The sequence below is a fragment of the Apteryx rowi genome, unplaced genomic scaffold, assembly GCF_003343035.1.
Source record: "Apteryx rowi isolate R43461 unplaced genomic scaffold, aptRow1 scaffold_2, whole genome shotgun sequence".
Taxonomy (NCBI): Eukaryota; Metazoa; Chordata; class Aves; order Apterygiformes; family Apterygidae; genus Apteryx; species Apteryx rowi.
The window spans coordinates 1216366-1230874 of NW_020448307.1; the positions used below are offsets into that span (position 1 = coordinate 1216366).

The following is a 14509-nucleotide window of genomic DNA, read 5'->3' on the forward strand; positions in this document are numbered from 1 at the left end:
TAATGAAGACTGCTCCTGTCAAGGCATGTTATTTGCACAGAGGAAGACTAAGCACCGCGCCGCCAGCGCGCTTGCTTCCTACCCCCTCGCCCTTTCAGCTCTGACGCTCTGGGAAATGCTCTGGCAGGTACCGCCGATGCAGTGATGGCTTTTCCAGAGTACTGCTGCTCATGACAGCACTTGCCAGTGGTGGTATCACAAACTACCTCTGTTCAAGACGGAGGCAGAAGAACCGTCCTGCAACCACTGAACTGTTACTTTCAGCCCATCTCAGAAATAAATGAGGAAACTTCAGGAGCGCATTATCTCCAGTCTGCAAGGAACTGGTTAACATGAACTGAAGCTAAATCGTAGTGGGCGAGTAAGCCTGTATGTATCTATATGTATGTATATATATATATTTATATATATATTTATATGACAGTGGAAGGATATCAATTTATTTATTCTTGTCTGTGCTCTTACAGTGTATATGCACTGAATTTTTTTTGAATGGCAAGACACAAATTAGTTGTGATCTTCATCCACCCAGTGCCACAATACTGATAGCTCTGTGTTTCACTAGTGTTGTATAACACCCAAACCATATACAGAAACTGTTCATATGCAGTTGCTCTCTTCATTTATCATGATTCTAAACAAAAGGTCAGTTCTTCTGCCAGCAGTGAAGCTAGAGCAGACCAGCAATATCAAGAGTTACATTTACCACGTCAGAGCCTCTATAAATAGGCTTTTTTTTTTTAGTAGTTGGACCAAAGCTAGCTGGCAGGTGCCATTCCATGACTGACTGCACACAGGTCACAGGTGTGACTTTTTTTTTTTTCTTCCACCCCAAAGCGTCTCTTTCTTTCATGGTCTTATTTGTACCAGGGAAATACAGCAGGCTAAAAGCTACTTTTTTTTTTTTTTTAACATACCACAGTAGAAACAGTTACTGAGTTATTTGTCAGCGTCACAGTAGTTTATGCATATTTGCTATTCACAGACTGCAGAATATTGCCAATAACCTCACTGGTGGGGACTGACAACACAGAGATACATGCATTCGTGTGAGACCATAATCAATGGTGTCTATACTGTATTAAGCACATTCATTTTTTTTTAAACACCTTCCAGTAAAATTGATTCCTTTAAATTTGTAGTTAAAACTGTTTTTTTTTCTCCACAATTACGCACAAAATAACCTGTAAACAATTTGACATTACACTTATGTACAAGTGAACCGTGTTGGAAAGTAGAAGAGGTAATTCAGTGGGTGCCACTTAATCTGCGTCACTGTGCAGCAGCCTGACTCGGCCTCGGCAAAGCCGGTAAGTGCTCGTATGAGGTCAGAAAACGTAACGCACGCGAGGTCCCCGCAGCCCCTCCGCGCCCTGCGGGCTGTGAACGTATTGCACTGGCCCAGGCGCCTGCGAAAGCCAAAGCGCCGAGGGGCCGTGGCCGGCACTGCCCCACTTGCAGCCCGTGGCTGCCCTGCCAGTGCCAGGGGCACCGACCCTCGCCAGGCTCCATGGGAATTTTGAGAATTCCCGTTAAAACGGTTGGGCCCTGTCATCCTTCTGCTTAACAGCGATAAGCTTCGTCTGTTTAATTCTGAGTTCCACCTTTGTGTTTGCTCATTGCTATAGTTTAAAAGCTGCAATATCATACTTAGAAACTGATTTTGAACTGAGTGATACTGATGCCAAGAAAAATAATGTCTTTTTATAATATAAATCATTTAAAAGTGCTTTTTTGTTTTTTTACTATTACTCTACAAAACCCYGTTGGGGCATAAACTATCCATAAGACTGGACAAGTACTTTGTACCATGATACACATGGGACCTTACGCATGAAGTACCCTGGCAGGGAAGCGCGGGTGCCCACGTGCAAGGACGGGTCCCCGCAGCCGTTGCGGGGCTGGGAGAGCAACGGGGGACGCAGCTGCAGGTTACAGTTCGGTCACTGCCAATAAAGACCAGCCTTGTTTTCTGCTTCAGCCCACTGCTTTGCAAATCAAATAGACTCCCAAAACGAGACTAAAACCCCCAAATGCGTTCCCTGGAGTACGGCACTGCAGCTGCACCGTGTGTGCAGGTGAGTGAGGAGCCAAAAAGCCTGTTCCCACGGGCCCACGTAAACGCTCCCGTTCGCCCTTCGGCTCCCTCCAAGCTGTGTGTTCTGCCAAGGGGCAAATCTTGAATTTGTATCTAACCTCCCTCCAACAACCGGGGTCCTGGGCCATGACAGGCGGCTTACCTGGGGCTGGGAGCGCCGGGTCCCCAGGCCGCACAGCGCCCCAGACCCAAGAGCCACAGCAACTCGTCTCATGGCCCCCTACATTCATGCCAGTGTGCACCTGTGCAGGGGTGTGTGTATATATTTTTTATATTATATATACATATACACACACTTTTTTAACCTAGTGTCTTAAGCAATTGATAATCGGCAGATAAAGTGGGATGGCTAAACAGAACAAGGTAACTAAAGATGGACTATGCAATACCATCAAAAATAAAAAAAATGACAAGACCCGCTTGTTTGCCATATGCAGAAGTTATGAACACTATAAGCAATCTAAGTGGATGTGAATTTTACTAAAGTTTAATGGCTTTGTCTCATCCTCACTGACAGAACTGCTCATTTGTCTTGATAAAAGGTGTTTTATTAGTGTCTCAGTCCCATTGAAGTCAATGTACATTTTAAAATTAATTTCAAAAGCACTTATATTTGGGCTTTGTTATGTGTAGAAAGTAGCTCCACTAGCCAGTTTGCTCCCCAGATATTTTATAGAAAAAGGTAGTCTGTTAACTGAATTTCAGTTTGACTTGCTACCTATAAACGGCCAAAAATATCCTGGGGACACACATAGGTCCTTTCACTCAAACAAATTAGAATTGAGCTGAATATTTTTAGAGCTTAAAAAAGCCCCTTTTTAGACAATTTATTATTCCAATTTCATTTCCCCACCCTGCGCTACGTTCTTTTTCTTTCCCTCATTTCGGCACGTGAGGAAGAGCAGGACTGTGGCTGCCTGTGCTGCCGGCTGCAGGGGAACCTGTGGGACGGGAAGAGCCTAGGGGCAGCGGCAGTGAGCGATGGCAGCACCGCGCCATGGCTGCAGCTCGGGCAGCTCTGCCAGAGGGGTGCGAGAGTACCCGCCTCCCGCTGCTGCCACGTCCAGCCGCGAGGGCTGCTATGTCCTAGAAGCTGAGGCGAGCAGACCTTGCCCTGAAGGCATAAACATAGCCAAGGTGCTTGTATATATCTGTCTAGCTATATATATATATATATATATATGTATGTATGAACATTATTTTAGGGAAGAGGTCTTCTAAAGTTAGTATAACCTTCTTCTGCGGGAAGAAAAAAATTACCTCAGTGCCTTTCGCTATGCTCTGGGGTTCCTGCAAGGATGGTATCAGCAAGGGAACGCTCGGCCCTCTTCTCTGAGCCCCTGTCACACGAAGGAACTGAGAAGCCCTCATGGAGCACAGGCCAAGAGAAGAGAGAGACTTYGCATTGGGAAGCGCTCTTGCTGCAACGCAAGAGCAAAGCTGCTGCCACGACAAAGGGGATCGCCCGGAGTCAGGGCAGCTCCCTTGGTTGCTCCTCATGGGAGAGCTCGGCCTCTCCTCCACCAGCAGTAACGACAGGTGCCTGGGTGAGCAAGGAGGGCGGTCGCAGCACTGCTGCTGCACAGCCCGCTCGGTTCCTGCACAGCCACAGCCCAGCTGGCTCCCACACAGCCCATATGGTTCCCACATGGCCCTGCCAGTTCCTACACACCTGGGCTGGTTCCTGCACAGCTGCAGCCCATGGCCCTGCTGGTTCCCACACAGCCAGGCCGGTTCCTGCACAGCTGCAGCCCATGTTCCCGCTGGTTCCCACACAGCCAGGCTGGTTCCTGCACAGCTGTGGCCCATGTTCCTGCTGGATCCCACACAGCTGGGCCGGTTCCCACACAGCGATCTCCACCGCAGTGGGGCCAGGCCAGGCTGTACTAGGACCCCTCCACTGCACGGGCCTGGCCGGGCTCCCCCAGGGCTCAGCCGTGGGTGCTGCTGGGGGGGGGGGGGGGTCGCAACAACAACAACGTCGCCTTGCCAGCAGTACAGAAGACGCGACTGAGGCGTCAGCCCCTGCTCCCCAAGCGGGGTTCGAGGACACGCGTCCCCCTTTGGTCCCTGAAGGGAGCGAGACGCGGGGCTTCCCCAGCGAGATACCTGCGCAGCCATGCACGCTCGAGACCGCTCGAGCCACCACTCCCCGGAGCGGTGAGGAGTGTTTCGCCTTTCCCGGGTGCCCAGGTCCTGCCCTTGGGTGCCCAGATCCAGCCGGGTCAACGCCGAGAACAAGCCAGGCAGGGGAAAGCGCAACTGCTGCACTCGCGCCCCCCCCCCCCCGCCAGGGAGCAGGGCGTCTCCTGCTCCATGCGCACAGCTGCGGCAGCCGTGGCAAGGGGGCGCGAGGGGCCTCAGAGGCAACGGTGACCGGAGGGAACAGGCCAGTGTTGGCTGCATCCGGCCTCGAGGCTAAATCCCATCCAGAGCCAGACAGGCAGAGCCCAGCACACAGCCTCATGTTGGGCAGAGGCAGCTACAGCGCRGCACTTGCCAGAGTCTTGCCAAAAAAAGCCTCGAAATGGCCCTGCCACCCGTTGCACTAAGCTGGCCACGACACAAGGGCACCATGCTGCCGTGCAGCCGGACCACAACCACTGCAGAGCGTCGCGTTGCGTCACCTCTTCCAGGAGCRAGGCTGGGAGCACCCAGGACAGACGGGGCCATGCCGTAACCCTGCTCCGCTCGGGAGCTGCACCAGAATTAGCTCCCTGCAGAAATGCAGCAAAACAGGCAACCCCCCCCCCCCAATGGCATGTGCCTGCACATACGCGGGCACCTACTCTCACACTTCCATCCGAGCAGCAATGTAACATTGCGTTTTTCTAGCAGGCCTGGCCTGCCTGTGATTATTAAAGTTTAAGACTTTTATTTCTGCAGTGCTGGAGAGTAATAACCATTTCATCTAAAACTGAAGACATGAAAGCCACATAAATCAAGCCCATTCTGGAGCATTTCATTTGGTCTAATTTTTCCACAGTTATTAATCATCACGCAGCCCTCTGCGACCTGCAGCACCATGGGAATGCATGTGCACAGGGATGCCCACCCGCGTGCCCGTGGCACCCCTTCTGTCACTCTGTCCCTCGCACTTTATAGTCCGAGTATTTGTGATAGGAAGACGGGAACAAGCCAGAGGGGAAACTGCAACGATTCACCTGCAGCACTGTCAAGGAAGAGACCCGGCCTCACACCAAGGGGCACGCGGCCACCACTGATCCCAGCCCTGCCGGCCGGAGGGGCCGTGCCCACAGGCTGCGCGCTGGCCCAAGGGGCCGACAGACCCCGACTGGCTGGGAAATTAAAAGAAAAAAACACAAACAAAACTGCTGCCGAACCCCCGCGGCCCTCGCTGCTGGTGCAGGGCCACCCCACACGGTGCCGCGGGCCGAGGAGATGCCAGCACCAAAAAACAAATACGCAATTCAGAGGGCCAGAGCTGTGGGTCCCACAGATGTTTGTTAAAGGTGACAGATTTTTGCTGCAGAAATGTGTGTATTTGGCAGGTAAATGGAGGGCTGCGCGTTTAACATGACTGAATTTGAGCACGAGCCAATGTATTAAAACCTGACCTGGTGCTTGAGCCTCACCCTGAGAAACGCCGCGTCCTCCCACTTAGCGCAGCATTTCCTACATCAGGCTCTATTTCACAGTCCTCATTCTACCCTTAATAACACTGCAGGGTAAATACAAGCAGTAATAGCACCTTTCTCACGTGTAAAGCCTCAGCAGAGACGATGTCACGCTGCCACATCCCAGTCCTGCTCTCGGCAGACCGGCGCGGTGCCGCTCGGAGGGGCTGTTCGAGACGCTCCCTCCCGACACGCGGCCCAGGGATCGCTCTGGGCAGGTATCGCTTCCTTTCTGCTGGCAGAAGTTGCGTCCTCACGGGCCAACGCCTGCAGCTGCCGGAGGAGTACGAGCCTCTCCTGGTTGCTCGTGCAGACCTTGCAGTTCTTCTGGCAAAGCAAAAATATAGCAGCCAGTTTTGTGGGAGCAAAGGGCCCCCTGGCATGAATAAACCACCTTGCTGAGACTGCATCAAGATGGGAGAACTAACCTGAACTACTTGTCGTCGTCTGCTGCAGCAGCCGAAAGTGCAGAGAGGAAATGAAGCCCTAGAACCTGGAGGTTGCTCCGTAAGTCAGTACCAAAACATTTTGTGTTACCAGCACTAGCACGTCCCTTATATACATATATAGTTCATTTTGTGCCTTTAGACAAGGAACAATCTACACCAAATACTCTAGCTGGCTGGTTCCCAGCTGCAGCCTGCATCAGTTAGCTGGAGCAGTTCAGGTTTCAGTACCTCTCCCTCGCCTGGCCCTCCAGCAGCTCAGGCGCCGCGCACAGCTGCCACGCTGCGACTTACCTGCGCCGGCCGCGGCACGTCCTGCGCCCTCAACCTTTCGCCGTTCCGCAACCGCTGACAGCTGTCGGCTCCTAACAGGTCGGCCCTGCCGGCGGCAAGGTGCTGTGCCCCCACACACGCGAGCCGCCCCCGTCCCCGTCCCCTGCACTGACCTTTCCCAGGGCCTCCCGGGCGCCGCCTGCCACGAGCGACCAGGGATGCTCCGTGCCCTTTGCTGACCAGCGGCACGCTACCGGCTGGAGGAAGGACCGGCACGGCCATCGGCATCTCCGTTACAGAATTTGGCTAGTTTCAATTTTAGTATTCTCTTGAAACGTAGGTGGCTGGAATGGCACCGTTCCTATCGTTTAGCAATCAATTCCCTGCCAGTCACAGCACTGAACGCATCTTGTTAGGCTGGTAATTTCTTGTATTTGCTTCTGCGTCAGATGGGACCAAGAGTCTGCTCTCCCTGCTAGCTTGGGCCAAAGACTTTTGGCAAACATGCCTGGCAAGCCTGCAAGAAACCAACCAACCTCGCCGGCTYGGCAACCCGACCTGCCATCGCGCTCACGCCAGGAAAAATTCCTGCATCCTTCCAACTGGAATCATTACGTGTTTAACCTGTTGTCACCAGAAAGCCTTGCGAAATACAAAAAAGGCTTGGGGAAGAAACAAGGAAGATCAGAAACAAATGGAGTATTTTGCTGATGGCAACAAAGATCCACATGCTCTTCCCTGCTCTCCGCTGAAACGCATTTAGTGTCTCAGGGAAGGGGGGGGGGGGAAGAGAGATGGAGAGAAGGAAACAGGTTTTCTACTATTCAGCCCTCAAAGATCTGAAGAGGAAATGGAACATCCACAGACTGCTAAAATTGCTCTTTTCTGAGAAAGTGTACTTATAAGGAGAGAGCCAGAAAATCTTTAAGCAATACATACTGATATATATATATACACATATATATATACACAGATATATATATACACATATATATATACATGCTTAATGTAAACGGTCATGACATAGCTTGTTTCTTAGTTGCATACATCCCTCCACACACGTGAACTAAAAGGAGAACTCAAAAGGCATGCAGGTCCCCAAACCTCCCGGACACTGCCTCACCACACGTGGCACTTCCACTGCCAGCAGCAGCGTCCGCACTCGAGTAGCTTCTACTGTCAATATTGTTGTGCCCTTCAGGTATTCAGCTTGTGTAAGGACTCGGAGTTTACAAATAAAAGCATTTGTCATTGTGCTTCCACAACTGGAAAAGTATTGTTACCCTATGACTATAAATGTTAAGTGAAATAGGCAAATTAGGCAGTACTATAGAGATAGATTTTTTTCTTGTGACCTAACAAATTATTATTATTGGGAATTATTTTCATATCGTTTAGAATCTCGCTCTAAATGGTAACAGGGTTATGTTCCCCGCCCTGATCCTATAGATGATACTTCCGCAGCAGTTCAGATTGCCAGGGATGTTTTCTTTCTGGAAACCTGTCTGGGATTTTGATTTTGAGGAAATCCTGGATACATTTCTCTAGCTCCTCCTCGATAGAAAGCTTTTCTTTCACTGCCTTTTTCTTGCTGGAGTTGGACTCCCGGGAGCCCGAGGTGAGAGTTCGGAGCAGGTCGCTCTTCCTCCGGATCTCGGACTGCTGCAGCAGCTGCACGGGGCCCTTCTTGGCCGGCCGGTCCAGAGTCTGTATGTTGGGCTGGCGGGTGACGGGGCCGCAGATGACGGTTTCCTGCGGGGAGCTGGCCTCCGACTGGCTGTCGCAGCTGGAYGTCGACAGCTCGTTGCACGACGTGCCGCTTTCTCCCTCCTTGTCCCCCTTGCCGTTCTTGCAGCAGCAGTCGCAGTGGGAGGACGACCACCGGGAGGGCTCACCTGCAAGAGGAACAGAGAGTGCCCTGGCGTTACACGAGGCACCGAAACGCAGAGCGCCCTGCGCGCGCGGGAGCACGCTGCTGCCTGCCGGGCCGCGCGCACGCGGTGCACGCACGGGGCATCAGGGTCACGGCTGCTAGCGGGGAACAGGGAGGGAGGGAGGGAGGGAGTCTCGCTGGAGCAGCAAGACGGCGTGCAGACACCAGCCAGGTCCCGTGTGCCTCACCCCACATGTCAAGTAACGCCCGAACGGTTTGAGATCCCCAGTGAGGGACCCCAGATTCACACAAGGATCCAGTTCGGTCCCAGGACGAGCAATCACTGCCTCAGGAATCCCTGGCTATTTTTCAGGGTTGATGATTTGCTGCTAACCCCACACGTCAACCCTGGGCCAAATCCTGACGGGATTGCATAGGGCCTTTCCTCCTTTAACAAAATTCCTCGTGAAGTCTGGGGAATTTTTGCCTGAGGAAGGACAGAATAAGGATTTCAGCTTTTGCCACTAAAGAGCCATTCCTCCCAGTTTTACTCATCTGCATCATTTCTTTGAAGCCACCAAGCTCACGGGTGGGAATAAAGGTTATAGGATCACGTCAAGTTTACTAATTCAAAACAGACAAACAAGAAAGTAAATTACTGAGTGCTGGAGAAAGCCAATATCTGAGAGACCGGACTTTAAAAAACCCAGTGATAACGTTTCTGCCTATTCACATCAAAATCGTTGCCTCCACTAAGTGCGAAGGGTCCAACACCTCATTTTGGCACTGACTCTTCAGCGCGTTCCCATTTAGTAAGTAAAACTCTAGGCAGAAGGAGGCGAAGGTTGGTCGATTAGAGAGGATTCTGCCCCGTTAGCGCTCTCCAAGGGAGTTGCTACCCCCGCGACGGCTGCGGAGAGCAACAAGCCTCCCTGCCTGGGGACCCCAGACTGCTTAGACTTGGGTCAAACGCTCCACGTCCAGCTCCTTTTCTGCCTTTTAAAAGGACAGTATAAGATATGCTATTAAAGCCAACGTATCTAGTTTTTTTCTTTCCTCATACGTTTGCTGTGTCCGGGTTAAAACCAACGACCTGGGGATTCTGCAATGATCTTTTCTGCACAGTTACAAACAAATGCAGAGGCCCAGCGCTCGTTAGCGACCACCGGCAACGAATCAGCGCGTGCGAGTGCCGCGCCACGGGCTCTGCCGCGAGCCCGGAGGCAGCAACGCCGCACGCAGAGGCGCCTCTCCGGGGGGACGGGGGCAAAACCCCGGCCCGGCTGCTGTCCCGCGGAGATGCGGCAACTGGTGCGGGGCATCGCCCAGCACCGCCAGGCGAGCCGGCAAAGTCGGACGCTGCACAGGGCGTCGCAGCGCCCAGCTCGGAGACGCCCCGCGGAGTTGTTTTGGTCCGGTCCCCTGCGAGCCTGCAGTAATTCCCATATTTCAGCGCTAACACCGGCGGAAAGCCCTGTCCCGGGACAGCCCAGTCCGAGGATGGTGCCTGCCCGTGCTGTGCCGCCAGCGAGCGCACAGGGCCGCAGGAGCCGCGTGCGGCCGGGCCGGGAAAGCCAAGCGCGGCGGAGCCAACACCGATCCGCGTGGCTTCGCGTGCCGCCCGGGAAAGCGCGTTTCCCAGGGGCATGAAACAAAACACAGCGAAAGGGGCCGTTCCTCATGTCCGCATGCAGCGTTCAGACCGCGCTGCTCCCTCCGTTCAGGAGAAGGCTCGTTATCATGTTCTCCTTCAGTCATCACCATCGTTATACTTCCATTGAACTCAATATAGCTCTTTGCGCTTTCTTTAAGGTAACAAAGCGCAACAGCAGTGACGATCCAGGCAGTCACCGGCTATTTATGTCAACGAGCACCTTTCATGCAACATAAACAGATGTATCCAGCCCATTTTAAAATTCAGAAACGGGCCTCAGAAGACACCTTGCTTCCCTAGCCCCCAGCAATAGCGCTCAGGAAATTTTCTTTTCAGTTACTGATACCTGTAGGAGCTCCAGTTTCTCCAGCCGCTTGTCTGTGCTGTGGGCAGAGGACACCTTTGGCTCGGCCGCAGGTGGTGCGACGGGGGCAGGCTGCCCCCAGCCGCGGGCCCCGGAGGGACTCGCTCCTGCTGCAGCCTCCCCCGCGCTCGCCCGAGCCAGGGGCTTTGCGGAAATACGGCCCTTCATCTGCACACTCCACGGTGGGGGGAACCCCCGAACAGCCCTCGATTTCTTTCCCGATTCATATAGCACAAAGCTCGGTTGTTTTTCCCCCCACGTTCAGCTGGAGACCTGCCCAAAAGCAATAAGCCATGACGAAGGGGAAGAGTTGGCGTTGATAAGAACCATTCCCCRACTGAACTGCTGAAAAGATCATGGATTTAAGTGTCATTTGGAAGCATCCATCTTCCCACTAAAATGTAATTATCATTTCCAACTTGTGCAAATTGGTCACATTACTCAGATCAAGCAAAGCGTAATTTAGCTTAGCAAATTCGTATCAGCAATACAGSCCCTCACTTCACCCATAGACAGGAAATGGGGGCCCTGCTGCCAGCGTTGCACACCTGATACATCTGGTTTTAGTCAATCCTGGGAAGTTTCTGGCAGCCCTGGGTGCTTGAACTGCAGCCTTTTCCCAGGGCTCGGGGACGGACGGGCTCCGCGCAATGCCGGCGGGCGGCAGACTTTGCACGGGCTGCAAGGACGGAGGCAGAGGGGGAGAAGGGGCAAGCGCCGGTACAACGTGGAATTGGGAAATCTGCTCCTCGCACCAGGATCCAGGCTGAAAATTCAATGCTGGTGCCCAGGAAACTGGTCCCTGCCAAAYGCAGGGAAAATGGTGCTGCTGGCTTCAAACCATCAAGCCGTTTTCTTCCTCGGAAGAAGAGAGCCTGGAGGGAGCGGTTTTGCAAACTTGCTGAGGCAAGTTTTAAGAAATCTTGCACTGCTGATAGCTGCTATCCTGTTCTCCCAGTTCTCCATCTTGTTAGCAGCTGTGAACACAACATGCATAATTTGTGGAAACAGGGAAAACCAGAAATCAGAAAGCCCCCCCCACCTGCTCCTTGCTTTCCTCRTTGACAAGGAAGGAGCCCTTCAGTCTGCGAGCCGTGTGGCTAAATTTAGTTTATAGACTTGCTTCAAGACTCGTTCTCTATCTTGCCTGAAAAAGGTCAATAACGGCTAAATTGAAATGTTTTGTAATTCAGTCGGCTTTGGCAAAGGCATTACGTGTTGTAAAAGCCCGATGAGGCGCGTCCGACAAGCGCATCCGTGAGCCGCGCTGCTCGGCGCTGCGGCCCGGCAGGCTTCGCGCTGCCCTGCGGCTCCTCGCTGCCCCCTGCTCGGCGGGGAAGCGGCTCCGCTCGGATTTCAGCAAGCCGCTGCCGTGCTGAGGAGGCCAGGATTTCCGCGGCGGGACGGAGCGGGCGAGGGCGCTCCTGGCTGGCCTGGCAGCGCGCTGGGGGCCTCCCCGGATGCGGAGGTGGCTCGCCAGAGGCTCTTGCTCYCTTTTTCGGTGTTTACTCGGCACTTTTTTACCTGTGAAGTTAGTCATTTTCCCCAGCTGCTCGCGTGCATTTAAGGATGACAGTGAATCCGAAGGAGGAAATCTGTTCTGCCAGCACCACCGCTTGTGCTCTCACCTACCTCTGAAATGCCATGCATGTGTGTTTCCTCTCCTCCCTCGAGGGCAACCCACCGCGGCGCGGCGGCCTCCCCGAGCATTTTTAAGCAAGTTCAGAGGGATGTTTAGGCGAAGCACACGTGGCCCACACAACTCAGCGGGCTCCGCTCACCCAGCCGAGGAAGCGGCCGCGCCGCGTGACCGAGCTGCCCAGGCAGCCGGGCTATCAGGGATCGGAGCGCTGCAGCGGCGCTCGCGAGACACTGCTGTGACTGCYTGCTGAAATCGCCTAGTTAACGAACGGCGGATCCAGCCGGCGCCGAAGGAGAGATGAAACGTCGCCAGTAAATTAGTGCGAAGAGGTCACACGGCTCCAGGGCAGAGCTGCAGTCCTTTCTCTGTGCGTTATTACAAGACTTCACTGAGAAACTGCATTAAAACCCAGGTGCGCTCCGTCCGGCAAGGGCTTTTCCTGGAGTTTCCCCCCGGCGGAAGGGGGGCGAGTTGTCCGACGGAGGCGGAGCGGCGCCGCTTTGCCTCTGCTCCGACTGGACCCAGCGAAGGCACTCCTGGACAGAAGCGGTTGGGCTTTTGTCCCTGGAGGGGGACGCGGCAGACTCTCGTTCCAATTATTCCTCTTCCATTTGAAAACTAATTAACTGCCTGGCTCTTCTGCCTGCTCATCTCCCTGTGCGATGCTTTCCGTGCACACACGCTTCCCGGGCAAACACAGTGGGTTTCTGACCCGAACACTGAATATTCCTGGACCGCGCATCCGTGGTGCACACGCAGAGGCTCTGGGAGCACCTCGCAAGCCGAAGCCAACGCAGATGCTCCAGGACAACGGGCCGGAGCAGTGCCGACTGCCCGGGGCCGGGAGACGATGCCAGGCAGCACCYTCGCCCTCCCGAGGCGCAGTCCCAGGGTGCCGGCATCCTCGGGGCCGCAGCCCYGGGCGGCCTCGTCTTCTCCGGCCGAGGACGGGGATGCAAACGGCTTCCCGGGAAAAGGCCACCCGCTCGCGGCACCTGCCACCGCCCCCATGCCTGCGCTCAGGATGATCACGCACACTTGGACTATATACTTCATTAACACTGAATAAGCCCTTTGTAAGCTAATTAAGAGCTAATAAGCGCTCATGGGCGGGCGAGGGCACGACTTTCCCCGCTGAAGTTTACTGCCGAGTCCGCGGCCGAAGGGAAGCGGCCCAGGAGGCCGGTGCAGGAGGACAGCGGCTGCGGGGCCAAGCCAGGGTGCCGCATCCGGGCTTCCTGCTCGCTCCCCCCAGTGCCGACAGCAGCGGYCGGCAGCAAACGCTCCGAGACTTCAAAGTGCCCCAGTCGAAGGCAAAAGCAGGGCTGAACCGGCACATCGCAGGATAAGGCCCTGAAAGACTCAGCTGGGAGAGTTAAAACCCACGATCTTATTGCAGCCTGGACAATTGCTCCGCTTTGCTGAGAAAGAGGAGGCAAAGGTGAATAGGCGCCTTCTTGACACACACTTTTTTTGATAGCTTTATAAAGGTGGAGAATTCTATATACACAGTTTTGCTCTTAAAAGCCATTTGGCCAATCTGCTGGCTTCAAACCTTACCAACACCACTGCGCTTACTGGCTTTATTTTAGTATCAACTAAATGAGAATCCCAGTCTGGTGTGCGAGTAACAAATTGCCAGAAATGTACTTTTAGCTAAAAAAAAAAAAAAAGTGCAAAGCTTAAGTTTTATGCTGAAAAACTTTGATATAATCATAAGTACAACACATCAGGCTAGACAGTCCATTAAGAAAACCTAAAGAGAGTGGGAAAGCTATGGAGAAAATTGAATTGCCCTTTAGCATTTAATGAAGTAGGTGGAACCCCCCYCCCCCCCCCGGACTATCTTCAGATACCAGGAGTATAAAAAAAATAAAGGTTTCCAATATCAAGCAGTAATAGATGAAAAATACATCTGTGCCAGCCGGCATCAAAGTAATTACTACGCTAGCGACGTTAGCCCTGCTAGTTAACACAGTACTGCAGAAGTATCTGATCCCAAGGCAAGGAAGCAGAGCTCCGCTTTGCGCGGGTGCCGGCGCGGTCGTCCGGCTCGTTATTCTGCAAACTCCCTTGGCCGAACTGCGGCGAGCCAGACGCGGGCTTGGAGACGCTCCGCCCGACCCCGCGCTCAGGGTGCGAGATGGGCTGCAACCTGTCAAGTTCTCCGCTGTTTTATTTGGAAATTCCCACCCCGTCCTTTTGCAAGGGAGCACGCCGGCCGCACGGCCGTAACGCAGCTGAGGGTGCTGCGATCTTTCAACATCTCTGTCAGCCAAGAACGCTGCGAGGTGAGGAAACGGGAAAAACAAGTTCCGTCAGGGAAAGGAAACGTGAGATTTTAGACGCATCGGACAAGACCTAGACTTATCATTTTAGGTGACTAAACTGCTCCCTCCGTTCCATCAAGTGGTTGCCCCCAAAGGTCGGTCGGTCGGGGAGCCGCGGCCCGTGCTCGGGCACTGAAGGGCTCGGTGCTCCGGCGCCCCGCAGCAGCCCCCGCAGAGGGGGCGGCTCCGAG

The 14509-nt window shown here is 53.7% G+C and overlaps 1 protein-coding gene across 1 annotated transcript in view; it reads right to left on the reverse strand.

The window, feature by feature from the left end:
• Positions 1–7898: 7898 nt before the first annotated feature.
• Positions 7899–14509, reverse strand: part of KCTD16 (potassium channel tetramerization domain containing 16) — an 84191-nt gene continuing 77580 nt past the window's right edge. Inside the window, exon 2 of the mRNA XM_026063403.1 lies at positions 7899–8350. Coding sequence (XP_025919188.1) covers positions 7899–8350 — 452 coding nt within the window. The remainder of the gene's footprint in view (positions 8351–14509) is intronic.